At 37.1% G+C, this 15,286-nt stretch overlaps 1 protein-coding gene and 1 long non-coding RNA gene across 3 annotated transcripts in view; one reads left to right on the forward strand and one right to left on the reverse strand.

Moving 5' to 3' along the window:
* Positions 1 to 15,280, reverse strand: part of LOC109367301 — a 116,220-nt gene extending 100,940 nt beyond the window's left edge. For both annotated transcript variants that reach the window (XR_004159599.1, XR_002114310.2), the window contains exon 1: positions 14,770 to 15,280. This is a non-coding gene — a long non-coding RNA (uncharacterized LOC109367301). The remainder of the gene's footprint in view (positions 1 to 14,769) is intronic.
* On the forward strand, positions 11,088 to 14,024 carry FABP2 (fatty acid binding protein 2). The gene is made up of 4 exons (XM_003205711.4): positions 11,088 to 11,214; positions 11,850 to 12,022; positions 12,578 to 12,685; positions 13,498 to 14,024. Exons 1-4 carry the CDS (start codon positions 11,148 to 11,150, stop codon positions 13,546 to 13,548), a joined length of 399 nt encoding a protein of 132 aa, XP_003205759.1. The 5' UTR covers positions 11,088 to 11,147; the 3' UTR covers positions 13,549 to 14,024.
* Positions 15,281 to 15,286: the final 6 nt, after the last annotated feature.

The following is a 15,286-nucleotide window of genomic DNA, read 5'->3' on the forward strand; positions in this document are numbered from 1 at the left end:
GTTTTTTTTTTGTTTTTTTTTTTTTTGATGTAGACTAAGGAATTCTGATAGTTTGCAGCATTTCTGCCAACATCTATCATTTGTTACTGATTAAATCCTATCTCAAATTTCTCTTATGACTACCAGTAATAATTTATTGCAGCTGAATGTGAAAGTATTTTTTCTATAAAAGTATTTCTCCTATGAGGTGTTGGTTTTTTTTTTCCAGGTTTTCAGAAACAAAAAAAAAGTATGGAATTCAACAATAATTCAGATTTCTAGAGCTATTTTGAATTTGTATCTACATATGTGTATTTATATGCATACATGGCACAATATGTGTTTGCAACAGGTCATGGCTCTGCACAAAAACTACAGCAGCCTGTCTTGCTTCAACCTTCCAGCTCAAAAAAGGAAAAAACCAAAGCTTGTAGGTACTTTTTGATAAATAGGAATTTTGCTTCACTCGTATATTCTTTTCCTTGAATGTCTGAGATACTACAGTGTGTCAACTGATAAAGAACATATTTAATATAAATATGAACAAAGTTTATGTATATAAAGGTGTATTCTTGTTGGTATGGTTGAGACTAACAATTCATGGAGACAGCACAGCAAATCAACTATGGTGATATTACAGTGTAGTGATCTATCATTTACAGTAAGATTCCAGTAACTATATTTCTCTGCTATACTGTGTGTTCAACAAAACTTTATTATGACATTAACTTATAAATATTAGAAAACAATGCTGGATTCTTATCTTGGACTTGAAAAAAATGCATGACAATCTGCAATTCTTCAAAGGTTCACTTAAAATGAACAAAGCTATACAGTATGTGCATACATGTAATTACATATTGTACACATTTATCGTACAAAATCTGTTCCACTACCAAGATTCAACTACAGAAATATAGTTCCTAGTGATTAAACTATTTAAATGTCACAATATGCCTGTATTTGTATATATTTCTACCAAGAAAAAAAAGCCATTAAACTACTGGTTTAAGAATTTTAAAAGCATATTTTGCTGTTGTTTCATGAAAAATCAGAGTGTTACACTCTGTGTGAAGGCAAGGGGTGCCAGTTTTGTTTCATAGCTCTGCGTGGATTTTTTGCAGAAAATTTTTCTTTTATTTCATAATATAGGTAGATGAAAATATGAGGAAAAAAAAAAACAAAAAAAAAACAAAAAAACCAAGGCTGTTTTTACTTAAATTCATTGCCTTCCAGAATTGAACATTTTCATACTCAGCCATTCCATGCATTACAGCCATGTTGCTATGAAGTTACATCATGGATTATGTATCTAATTATTTTAGTCAGGTCTCAACCGTTTACTGCTCTATCTTAAATTGTCTAGCTAAGGAAATCAAGAGGAAGATGCAAGATACAAGCAGAAACTGAGTGCATCACTTTGTCATTTCAGTTTTAGGTCTGTTAAAGCCATTGTGAAATTTGGTACTTAAGTTTCTAGGTACAAAAGTTGTCCCATTAATTTTTAGTACTTGTCTCAATAGAAACATCTAAGACTCCCACTTGTTCTCAGACATGCACGTTTTCTTTTGAAGTCACTTTGCAGCACAGTTTAATGCTTTAAGTATAGTTCTCTTTCTGGTTTTGTCCCTTTCTGAAAAGAATAACTTGTCATGCATGTTAATTACTGATTAACCCTCACTCTTCTATTAAAAAAAAACGAGGCTCTTATGCTGTAGGTAGTACTTTTCCAAGAAGCTAGCCACACATCCAATATTAGCTGTAGAACGTAGGTTTTCTGTATAGTATATACATTTTCTGTAATCTCAATAAGAAAAGAGAGAAAAGTAATCTTGATTTTGGCAATTGTATTGATTTTTAATTAGTAGCAGTTTAAATCATTCTCAGATGTGCACAGAATGCAAGTACAAGCAGGCCAGTGGTAAAAGTGAGTAATCTAATCCATCGATGACCAGCTGATCTCTTTTTAGAAGAGAGGGCTGAAGCCTGATAGAGGCATCATCTTCCTCCAGCTGGGTGCATGTAAAGGTAAGTTTTCAAACTCCAGTCCAATGCATTTTAATCTGGTATTGGTGTGAACTGGTGCTTCAAAACTGATTCTTGTACGTGTTTTTCAAAACTGCTGGGTAACTGATTGTGCAATCCATTAGAGAGAAGAACTATGAAAAGCCAGACCTAGCCCCTCAGTTAAAATTAGGGAATGCTCCCGGAAGGATCTGGTTGATGCCCCTTGCAGGTAAGCCTGAGAAAATAGAGCGTTGATGGAAAAAGTGCCTCAATCATAATAAATTCAGAAATGTTCAAAGGTTTTAGAGATCTAACCTTTCAGGTGATTTTTTTACATTAGCTCTAGCTAAAAGTCTTATCTCTGCAGTGCTGTAGGTTGTTCTTCATGCCAAATCACATGCAGTTTACATTCCACAAGGTTTCAGCTTTATTTCATAGTCCTCTGCTCCGCCTCTTCAGGGACTTGCACTAATTTGAGAGATAAGCTCGAACACTGGAGCTGATAGCAAATAGTGAGGGCTGGACTATTTGGACTTTCATAGGAACAAGAAACATCATAGAGTCTGGCCTGGCAACTGCTAACTCTTTCTAAATATGACAAATTGCAACTTCAAGATCTTTTATTTTTGTCATTGCAAGATATGAAAATTGCATGGGAAATTTTGTTTTCCACATAAAGAAGTCTGTTTCCATAGAGAAACTCGTATCTAAGTACCACTGTGTGTAACTGTATATTTATGTGATGATGCTAGATGATAGTTTCCACTAACTTTCACTGCACGAGCTTGTCATGCTAGGGCCTAAGGTATGCTCAGATTCCCATTTAAAGTTCATTACATGATTCCTGTTTACCTCAGTGGGATTCGATCGAGCTGTATAGGATTGAAGGAATAGGTCAAATTCACCTTTTCTACCTATCAAGAGACTCATCCTCAGTAACACCTGCCTCACCTGTTCTTTACTGTACGCAGCTATTCCTGCTGATGCTCAAGGTACCTCACAGATGTAACTGAAGTTAGAATTTGAGCCTTCTATGTATTCACGTGGCAGACACATGCATGTGTCTCTTGAAGAATGTAGTGTGAAATGCACTGTAAATAGTTTTAATATACATTTCTATTATACTTTAATAAAAATCCTAATCAAAATCACTAGCCACCAAGTTTGTCCGTTTGTATTCTTTTATCTTAAAAATATTTCAACATAGTTTCTGGACACAGTATTTTTGTACTAGGTTAACTGGGTTACCCTGCATATTATGTTCTGCCTTTAAGGAGAATTAAAGTCTTCTGAATGTTATGGATTCTCACTTGCTTCTGTCCTATGGATACTTAGTAAAATGAATTACATTACTTAGAAAAATATTGCTACTCTCCTACTTTCTGTGCAGTTGATGGAGAATATAGAGTCAGGTTATTTTCTATAGTCAAACTGCTGCTTAGTTCTTCATTTCTTCTTCATTCTCTTTGTATATTTCATGTATTTTAAAATAAAAAGACAATGCCAATTCAATTTTACTGTTTGTTAGCTAGTATCATTGAAGCTAAATTTTCAACACCTATCTCATTGTCCCAAGTAAAAATACAGCTTCTGCAAATATTTGTTATATTGCATTTTCAATAATTTCTCTAGGTCCTAGAAATTCAAACAAGAACTTCACTATAATATCATGATATTTCCAACACGCACACTGCTGATGTGAGAGTGATTCTAAAAACAGCAAAAACTCATTTGCTACTACTAACCACTAGAGAGCACTGCAGCTACACTTACTAGGAGCTATCAGAAACCAGATTATACACTGTAAGTAGAACTGGCAAATTAAACTGTTATATACAAATCTGTCCTCATCGTTTGTCCCCAGGTGTCAATTTCTGAGTAGTATGTAAGAGAGAATGAAAAAGCCAACCTTCCAACTTCCAGCAAAACTGATAAACATTTTTTGCAACAAAAGTTGCATTGTGTGCAAACTTAGATCTTGGCCAATGGGCTTCTTGGCACATCCAGTTCTTTGGCTATTAGGTTCTCCACAGCTACAGTTCTGGGTTGGTGGGTTTATTTATTTATTTATTTATTATTTTAGCTCTAGGCAAAACCAACAAGTATGTGCATCCCTGATGAACAGCAGTCTCATTCAAAAGCTATGAAGGGCCAGATTTAGTCCAGCACAAAACACAAGCACCATTTGCTCAAAGCAACTTTTCGCAAACCAACTTGAGTTGCAACTCAACAACTGTCTATGTATATCTACATATACCAGGTAATCATTTGCTCTGGGACTACAATCTTTCCACTCCAGTCACCAACTTAGAATCATCACGTTCCTGCACAGTGTTCAGTCGCCTCCTGAATGCTTGAATTCCTTTCAGAGAAATGACGCTGTTTTCAACACAGTAATACTGGAATATATTGGAATACATTCCTTATCCACTCCTGAAAAGAATATCCCTTGAGACTAGAGTATGTTGTTGAAGAGGAGAAACGCAATATTAGACTCAGACTTTCACATCTTGCGCAACTATGACGACTTTTTAACAAATGGAAAATAGCCCCTTCTTCCACCTATTTTAGTAAAGGTGTCAGCTATTGCTAAAATGCGGTTATCATTCCCATGAAATCTTTTTAAGATTTTCACAGAATCATTCAAATATGTGGATTTCCTGCAGTAGTAAGCTTTAGGATCTGAATTTAAGGCATCTCACAGCCACTCCATTTTTCAGCCTTTCAGAGGAGAGTAGCATTTCTCAGCATTTACAGAACCGTTACATAGGACTTCAAGTTCAGTTGAAAAACATCACAAGTTACAATTTCATTTCAGTAACTTTTCATTTCAGTACATGAAGTTCCAATTTTTTTGTAATGCCAGGCTGCATGGTTTTCCACAGTATTCCAATGCTTTTTTTATTCAACATGTATTTTTACATCCTCTAAGAGATTAAGCTATTCTCCAAAAAGCTGTATGATTTCCTTTTCTGAACCTATACTTTCAAGTGATGATAAAATCCACTTTCCTGATATGAGGAAATATGAGGCTAATCAATTCAGCCATAGCCTGCTGCTGCACTCTCACTAGTTTATAACAACTGATAAATAGCTCTGTACTTTACATAAGTTTTTCTTTAACATTATAGAAGATCTTTAACACACACTAGGAATAAAATAAATGGTTAAATCCTACCATTAAGTTACACATGATTAAGATCACATGCAAACATTTCTTCTGAACTTTTTTTTGTTGTTGTTGACCAAGTCACTGGCATACTATTTTATGACATTATTTTATTTTTTTAACATAAGCAAAAGTCATTTTTTAACTATAAGCAAAAGTCATTTCACAGATAAGTAGAGGGGTTAATTTGATCAAGGTCACACAGAAAGTCAATATCTGAGCTGGAAACAGAATGAATAGGACTAAGATCTGTGTCCTAGGTCTGCTTTTATACAAGACACAAACAAAAGAAAGAACACTGTTCTATGTTGAAGCCATCTTCTCCCTTTGGATATATGAATGGATATATATACTGGCTGCTAAGTCTGGGGAAGAGGAGGCTGAGGGGAGACCTTATTGCTTTCTTCCAATATCTGAGAGGTTCTTACAGCAAGAGCGGGGTTGGTCTCTTTTCACTGGTGACAGGACGAGGGGAAATGGCCTCAAGTTGCACCAGGGTAAGTTTAGGTTGGATATCAGGAAACACTTCTTTACAGAAAGGGTTGTTAAGCACTGGAATAGGCTCCTCAGGGAGGAGGCTGAATCACCATCCCTGGGTGTTTAAAAGCCATTTGGATGTGGTGCTCAGGGACATGATTTAGCAGAGGGTTGTTAGAGTTAGGGTAGGATGGTCGGGCTGTGGTTGGACTCGATGATCTTTATGGTCTTTTCCAACGTGAGCAATTCTATGGTTCAATTCTATATAAGTGCTTTATTATCAGGGCTATACAGAGTGCTCCCTTGCTGTCCTGATGTACTCAGGAGAAGTCTCCACGGTACAGATTGAGATTAGATTCAAGTCACTAATCCAGATAATCACCATAAGAGATATACAGCTAACAGCTGTGCTGAAATAAACTAAAAGTCCAGTTCAAATTTTGCAGAAGTCCAAAAGGCAAATGCAGACTGTCAAAACTAAATGTTAGCTCACTAGAATGTAACTCATATCCTTCTTCCATCAAGCTTCTTATTCTAAATAAAAATAAACTATTTCTCTAAATTCGCTTGCTACTACGTGCATGGAAAATACAGGAGAAGACTATTAAGATACACATTTAAATACATCAGCAAGTAGATAAGCCCTACTGACATCGATCTGTACGTGACAAGTGACAAAAGGCACTAATACTCAGAGATTTGTATGAACTTTGGTGTAAAAGAACATTGTTGCTTAGATTGGAAATTGTTCAAAATCCTGCCATTTTCACTGCTACTATGACAAATTCTACTAACCCAGCTAACTAATCCTAGCTTTCATTTTAAGATGTACGATCAAGTATGATCAATGCCTGCTGCAATACAATATCCACTTGAGTACATACTTCGAAATTATTTATGGAAGTGTTAGGCTACACTGAGCTCCTTGCTGTTAGGCCACCCATAGTTGACATATGCATTATCCATTTAACTATAGCCATATAAAATTGAGTATTGTGGTTTATATGCTTAGTCAAGCTTTATGACAAGGGATCTAGTTGCACTGGAATGATTTAAATGCCCATCTAGCCTTGCTATCCCTTCCTAGAAATTTAGAAGATTCCTGTAATAGAAAACATGTAGAAATACAGCCAAATTAATACCTGACAGAAACTAAGTAACGTGCATGGTTTAAACAGGTATGAGCAGATTCATTTCTCTCTTAGTATGTTTAATAACACTGTAATATAAAAATATATAAGTATCTTATTTTTATCCTGACCCCAAACAAGAAGTACTCCATGTTAAAGCTGAATTCTACTGTCCTAGCTCATTTTAGGTTGAGCAAATTGACAACAAGCCACAAAACAATAAATGGGATCGAAGAACGCAACCCACTGCAAAAGCATTTTTGTCACCCTGATCTTTGGAATCTCATTGATAATTATCTTCATAATAGAGCCTGGTGAGATTATCAGAGACTGGCATGATGACATTGGTACAGCAATACAAGTTAATCATTTATTTCCATCCGCTCCATTTAAAGATCAAACTTCGAAGTTACGCTTATCTTTTTTCTAGTGTCCTGCAGCTAGCAAGCTGAAGAAAGCCACAAAGCAAGAATCCACTCCCTTAGCTTTCATGCAGACAGCAATACTTCACAGATTTCTTCTTAATGCAGCATCTAAGCAAAAATTGTAGGTTTGAAATCTGCACAAGGACAAGCTAGGCAGAAGAAGGAAAAAAGTTGTGAGATATTTCAATATAAAAATACCTCCCCCAAAATTAGTTATAATATTAGAAGAAGAAAAAGAACTTCTACAGAACTCGAAGGAACTCTGATTAAAGTGTACATAGCATCATTCTTTTTACACATAAGAAAACTGAAGTCATATTTTAGTATGTTCGTAACCCTAATTAACTTGTAAATTATGGGAGATTAAAAATGCAGCTGTTTGTTTTGCCACTGACATTCCATCCAACCTCAGGGAAGAACAGCTCCTTATGCTGTCAGTTTTATACCAACATGGAGACACCATGTAACTCATAAATACCAGCCACTGGGGAGATTCCTTCTTAACAGAAGGATCCCTTCTTGTCAGAGCTGTGGGGCTGATTGGAAAAGAATCCTAAGGATTCATACTCAATGAAAAGAACTGCTAAGGATGGAAAACTGAGACAGAAAGGGAGCAGCAGCAGGCTGTAACAGGAAATCCAAGAGCCAGCTACCTGCTGTTCCCACAGTGAAAAGGTTTGGAGCTGGCTGCTTAGCCTGACTTCTGAGGGAGCCCGAGGAATCACAAGTGAGAAGAGGCAAACAGTGAGATAACTGACAGGAAAAGCACATCTGAGAGAAACTCCTGTTACTTTAGGACTCACTCCATCAGACCCCTCCCTCTTTGTCAAGGTTGCTGAATGAAGTTTAATGTAGAAATTCATGCTTAAACCATGGATTTTGTTTTCAGAGCTTAAAAAGATGGCCTGCAATGACAATCATGAGGGGAGAAATCAGCAACACTAATTTTCTTTAAATACATAAAAGACTAATTCAGCTGTTTTAAAGTTCTTTAAATGTAATGATCAGCAGCTTCTTGGAGAGAAAGTCAAATCCACCTGAAAATTAGGAAACTCTCTTGAAATGCTCAAATAAAGTGTAATTTTCCATTTGTTAAGAGTTCATACTGTCCTGAAACAATGTGAATATGGAAGATGTTGCCATTATTCAAGTAAAGTATTTTCAAAGTATCTATCAGTAATAATAAATAAATATCCAAACTGGTGGTTCAACCTTCCCATATAAAAATACTGTACATTGTATATGTGCATGAATTATGTATCCATATTCTTCTACATGTATTTGAACTGCTGCATGGCATGGCCCCATGTTTCTACTGGATTCAAGTCAACTTTTCAAGTGAAGAAGTGGCTCAAAAGTTACACTGCACCACTGACACCACTGACAGAAAGAACACTTCTGCAAAGACTATTAAAAAAAAAAAAGAATATTTTTAACAGTATGATCACCTAACACCAAACTTTTGTTTATACCTATATACTACATAAGTGATATAGACGATAATGATAATTACAAAGGTCAAGAAACAACGCAATGCAATAAAAGAGATAATCTGTGTAAGAAACAGACATTCCTGTTGCTTTTTTTCTGAGCTTGCTGAACAGTGAGATGGGTATCCATGATTAGCACAGCACTGGGTGTGGGCTAGGACACTCTCTGAGGCACCAAGTTTGTGTTCAGCTCCATGCTAGTACAACTACACATCTTCTGCCTTAAAACTACCCGATTTTTATCCAGTTCCAATTACAGGGCTGGCAGGTGTACATCTCCCTAAAGCAAATGTCTTGCCCATACCTGGCAATGCTACAGCTCACAGTGAGATATAATAAATTTCTCCTTGATATAAAACAATAATTCTGGAATTATAATACTTCTGTAGGGGCAAAATTTTATTTTCTATGAAAATTACGCCTACTTCTTTGCAAATTTTATATTAGAACTTTGATGTAAGTCGGTGTGATTTAAATAAGAGAAAGAAATAAACCTGAATATGTGGGAAGAATCTGCATTTAAAAACTGTAACAGTGAGATGTAAACGCTGTTGTTACATTATGAGGTAATGCCTTACATTTTCAACCACAAATAAACAGTCCACACGCCCTTGACACGCCATCTTATCGAAGACGGGATTTTAAGGAAAGAACAGCTAGCTAGTACAGCTTCTTCCTAGACTTAGACCAAAAAAAAAGGCATTACTAAGGTGAAAGGCTGCATCTTCAAGGGAGGGGAACTACAGCAGCTGATACAGAGGAAGATGAGAGGACAAACTGCAGCTTGAAGAAGTTATGTCCACAGCCCCAGTCCTTGCCACTTCTGGATGAAACTTCCCATGCAGAAAAGGCTGTGGGTTCTTGTTCCCTCACACAGTTTATGCAAAATCCCCGAGTTCAAAACATCTGCTGAAAGAGGAGATGGCTCACTTCAAATGATGTGGATTGTGAAATAGACATAAAAAGAGCTCTGTTGGCAGATCAGAGATAACCTCAGCTGGGATAAACTTCTTAAAGTGGAATAGGTATATCTAGAACAGGAGGTGTTTGCACTAAACAGACCAGTTTGTACCACATTCAAACTTCTGAGAGACCAAAGGATCTGGAAAATTAATTCTGGTGCACAGTCAGTAGCAGTTTGTTTTGGGCGCAACTACAGCAACTTTGTTTGCAACAATAAGAATCCAAGTTGTTTTCTTTTCATCTTTCCTTAACTGCTGTACAGTCTAAAGGTGAGGAGTAGCTATTGAGTTACTTCCCCCTGCATCCTGTTTGCCAGATTAGCATTGATTTCAAAATGAACCTGTGTAGAATGGAAAGCCACACCATTTTGGTATCACCAGCAAAGTTGGTGTTACACCAGCAAAATTTATAGTTACACTTCAATAAAACCTTCTACTGCAGTCTGGAAGAAAAAGATTATGATAACACCAGACTAGTAAAATTCATTAGTTAGAGCACAACCCTGTTACCTGTGTGATGAGCAAAATTCATTTCAGCATTCAGGATTTACATTTTAAAGCTAACAGCAAATTTAGTGCCATCCATAGGAACAGACTAACTATAATCCTGAATTTGGTACTAACAGATTTAGTACCAGCAAACTTGGTCAGTTTCAAGTAGAGCTGTCTCGTGGGGAAGGAAAAGCTAAGTCAGTGTGCTCATTTTCTGCACTATCCTTCAACATTTAAAACCTGGGATCTACAGAAATCAACCACATTGGGTAAAATTCACTTAGCAGCACATCATCTATTGTAGAAATGGACAGAAGCAGAGCATTCACTGAATGGGCTATAATATAGAGAATATGTAGAAAGTGCCCTGAATTTAAACTACTTATTAAAGAGTGAGGACATGAATAGAGAATATCATCACAATTTCCATAGCTCAGCACTAGACTAGAAGGTAGCAAATTGTTTCTGAAACTGAAGCAAGTTTCCAAAACTACCTGTGAACATTCAGTGGATCCTTCATCTCATGCTTATTATGTGAAGTACAATAGATTCTCACCACATTGGAACAGACAAAGCAGAGATTTGTGTTTGGCTTGTTAGCTAAATGCATTTTCTCCAGTTGTAGAAAGACTCTCCCACCAACATAAAGTCCTATGCAACAAAGAAAATGTCAATACATTTTCTTAGTCTAATTATTACTTTCACTAGATAGCCAATTTTTTACTACAACTCAAATAAGATGGATACAATGAATGGGTTAGTGACTGTTTATAAAGAAGAGTAATAAAGATACTATCATCATTTGGGGCAATAAGAGAGGGAGAGATTCAGCAAACAGTTGCTTACAAGTGGAAAACTTAGTGGAACTACAGTGACCCCTTCCTTGACAAGATCAATGCCATAGTTGAGCTTTAGCCAGCCACATCATCATGTAAATTGCTTTCCTGATAAGCCAGTTCATAAATTCTCTTTGCAAAGCTCTGCAACTTACCAGAAGTCTGCCTACAGACAGAAAGATGGCATTTAATGGTACTTGGAAAATAGAGAAAAATGAAAACTACGAAAAATTCATGGAAGCGATGGGTAAGCCTTACTTTTTGAAAGCCGGAATACAAACGTAAGCTGTTCATGAACTGCCATCTGGCTAACCTGTCCTTTGACGTCTGCTACTTTGCCCCTGCACATTGCCCTGCATTTATTTTCAAAAGATTCTGTAGAGGGGAATACAGGGTAGAAAAACACTGATTTTATTTGCATTGTGATAATCTTATGCATTTAGCTAATTCCAGTACAGGCATTTCAGCAGAATCTCTACGTCTACATTTGTGCAAAAGGCTCAGAGAATTTGAATGGTAAACTTTAAATAAAATTATACGTAAGGTATATTATTTTGATAAGACTGTTTGAAAAATTAAACAAGAAGGAAATGGCCGGTCTCCAGTTTTGCAGATTTGAGTAATTTTAACATGTTAATGCTTACTTTAAGCTCGTACAAACTGTGTGTAATATGGATATAAACATAATCATCCTGTTGGATGGTGGTTTGTGTTCCATGCGTATTGCTGAACGCTGCCTCAATGAAAGGTGGAGAAGAGTAAGACTCTGAGTCAGAATTCCGGGCTAAACTCCCTCAACTAAAGAAAAAGTCACTATAAAAATGCAAAAATGATGTTCTATCTTGTTTTTCTCTGATTGATGTTAACTGTATTTTTTTTTAGGCGTTAACGTGATGAAAAGAAAGTTAGGAGCCCACGATAATCTGAAGCTCACTATTCAGCAAGACGGAAATAAATTTCTTGTCAAAGAATCAAGCAACTTCCGTACCATCGATATTGAATTCACTCTGGGAGTCAGCTTTGAATACAGTCTGGCTGATGGGACTGAACTTTCAGTAAGAGACTTTTGATATCATTATATATTCATTGAATAGTAATAACTTTACAAAGTATAGTTTCAGGATTAATGACCTGTCTTCCTAAGTTCTCGTTTAAACTTGGCTTTAAGGTCTGACGGTCCACGAATGTTTGCACCTTTTATACAAAAGCACAAATTAGCATTAACTGTTAATGGTTCAGCATTGTGATAGGAAGCTCAGGGATCCACACAATGCCCAAAAAACAGAATATCCAGCAATTTTCACATGCTGAAATCCAGGCAATTGCGAACTTTACTTCTTAAAATACTCAGGTACACCATCTAGAATGTAGTGTGGGTATCTGAAAGAAATTAACCATATCAACAGAGAAAAAGATCACCTGAGCCTGACAAAAGAGCAGCTAAATAAGCTTTTTTCTAATATTTAATTTTTTATAGCCTTTCCAATTGTGTCCTAAAAAACATTATTACACTGTTTTGACTCATCCTAAAGCACTTCTGCAGCTGTTAAATCAAATCAGTGCCATGTTTATTGCAAAACATTTGTGGGTTGTTTTTTTTCCCATTGTAGGGTTCTTGGAACATGGAAGGAAATAAACTCGTAGGAACGTTTACTAGAAAAGATAATGGAAAAGTACTCACAGCATACAGAGAAATTGTAGGCAGTGAACTCATTCAGGTGAGTTGAGCAGTTGCTTATACACAATTTAAGAATATAATGAAATGAAAACATTCTCAGAGATGTCCTGAAAGTCCAAAATGTTTTGCTCAAACCAAATAACCTCACTTATCTTCAGATAAAATTCTCAAATCTATTAAAAGTATTAAAATCTAGAGCTTTGAAATTTAGAACATAAAACTGGCAATGTGTGATTTCCTACCTGGGTGAGCTGTATCTTATCAACACATTCTGAAGTCTGTGAATACAAGCTGTTTGTAGAAGCCACATACATACTAGATACATTCTCCCTGAAGGCCCTTTTTTGCCTTCTAAAGTCATGCTATAGGAGTTTTCCCAAGGATAACATTCTCAGCAGCTGACACAGAGCAGGAAGCTAAAGACAAAAGAGAAACCTTTCATAGCTCTCTGACCAGCTGGTCACAAACTTCTTAAGTAAATAACCCTCCAATGGACAGGTGTGAGCTCTGAGCTATCAGAACACAACAGGCCAACTCTTTCTCACATTTCTAATAAAAGCAAGCACATATGTGACACCTGGGAATATTTTAACATTTTGGGAGCTTTCGTTTGTTTGTTTGTTTTGTTTCTGAAAGAACTGTCCAGTGGTGGTTCAAATGTTTCCATAGAGAATTTATGCCTACTGACAAAAGGCTGCTTTCCTTCTGTTCCTTTCCTCAGAGCCCTTCCAAAAGCTTTTAGGCCCCACATGGCCACCTGCCATAATTAATTAAACCACCTCTGACCACAACACCTGTGAAATGAAATTTTATAATAGCAGTCATTGATTTTTCTTCTTAATTTCTGAACAGACCTATGTGTACGAAGGAGTTGAAGCCAAGAGAATCTTCAAAAAGGAGTAAATACTTTACCCAGAACAGCACTGGAATCAAAATCCTATTTAAAAAAAAGACAATTTTTCTACATATACTTTTTTTTTTTTAATCTCCTCACAGCACCTCCTATGTTGTGATTATTCAGCATAAGGAAAACACAAGTTTACATTTAGTATTTCACCTTGAATTAAAAAAAAAAAATCCAGTTAAAATTTGAAGCAAAGACTAAAAAGTTACTTATAGGAAGTCTTACCCAAGTAACATACTGTAAAAGGCTGCCAAAACTATTTTCTATAATCAAAACTTCAGTATTTTTGCACTGGTTCTTGAATGGCAACTTAGCTTCCTTACCATGACATTTGTAGTGACAAATGGTTTCTTTGTGTATGGATATTGTGTAATAAGAATAGTAAAGCTTAAGAGAACCCTGACAACAAGCAAGTCTCAAAAACTGTTATATGAAAATAGAAATATACAATAAATAAAAAAATATGCTCTGATAATACATCTCACTTTGTTGTTTTAAATAGTATCTCTGATACCTTACTGACGTCAACAGGAGCAGTATCAAGCACTTACTGACAGTGAGAGACAGATATCCACACACTAATTTTATAAGTTTGGTTTAAAAAGTATGGCAATGCTTTAGAAACATACAGGCTTTGAGCTGTCCCAGTTTATTGAGGGTCAAAATCATTCTGTCAAGAAAAGTACTGGCAGCTCTGAGTGATTTTCTTTCAGGACATGAATGAAAATATTCAAGGAGTCTTAACTAGATAAAGAACGAATTCAGATTAAGCTGACTTCACATGCAGTGCTTCTGATGGGTAACAAACAGGCACCACGTTCTGCTCATGCTGCTTATTCTGCAGCTGCTAAGTTCAACCCAGCCTCAACTGCTATTTCCTAATGTCCTTTGAGGGTCAGCACTCTGCCCCGTGCTTATTTCTGTTTCTTAATGGGCACAGCTACACTTCGATTTTAACGGCTTTCTTTTTTTTTTTCTAAGTACTTCGTTAAGTTTATCCCACTCTCCTTGACTTTTCGCTGGGAATAAAAGAACTAAAACAAAACCTTTCACCCTTCAGTTACTTCTATAGCTGAAGCCTCTCTGGCCTATGCTCGGGGCGCCCTCTGCTGGCAGCACGCTCTCATGGCGCAAACAGAGACACCGACGCAACTCATTTCCTTATAAACTGGGATTTCCCCCGCCTGCCAGATATTGATTGTAATAGATTGTCTGCTCACCCTTCTACACAGCGAAGCTACCTGCAGCCTTTGCAATGCTGATGGAGCTGGCGGGTCTCAGCGCAGTGCCAGCTCTGTGTGCTGGAAGCTCCTCTCACAGCTTAAGCCACACGGCTTTCTGCGCTCTTAGGGAGCACGGCTAGCTTCCGACAGTAAGCGTGTCTCAGAACAGCTGCCAGTTTTCCCGCCTATCTTCACACCAGCATTTCCGAGCTGATCCTTTAGCTTTCTCCAGGAAGCCACAAGAATAATTTGTGTATGCTGCCACTCGAGTCCTAGCGTGGTTTAAGAAGCAAGACCAACGTGAGGGCGGGGGCTGATGTCTGTTTTCCACACACCTGACCGGGCACACCGAGTGCCGGCAGGGAGCCGCGACCAGCAGAGCCCACGGAGCAGTGCAGGAACGGAGCAGTGTAGGAATGGTACCGGCTCCGAGCCGGCCTCCCAAAGCACTACTCCTCTCAGCAGCAGCAGAGGCGGGACTTCTTTCTTAGCCTATCTTTACCACACTGACTCG

Source organism: Meleagris gallopavo, chromosome 4 (genome assembly GCF_000146605.3).
Source record: "Meleagris gallopavo isolate NT-WF06-2002-E0010 breed Aviagen turkey brand Nicholas breeding stock chromosome 4, Turkey_5.1, whole genome shotgun sequence".
Lineage (NCBI taxonomy): Eukaryota > Metazoa > Chordata > Aves > Galliformes > Phasianidae > Meleagris > Meleagris gallopavo.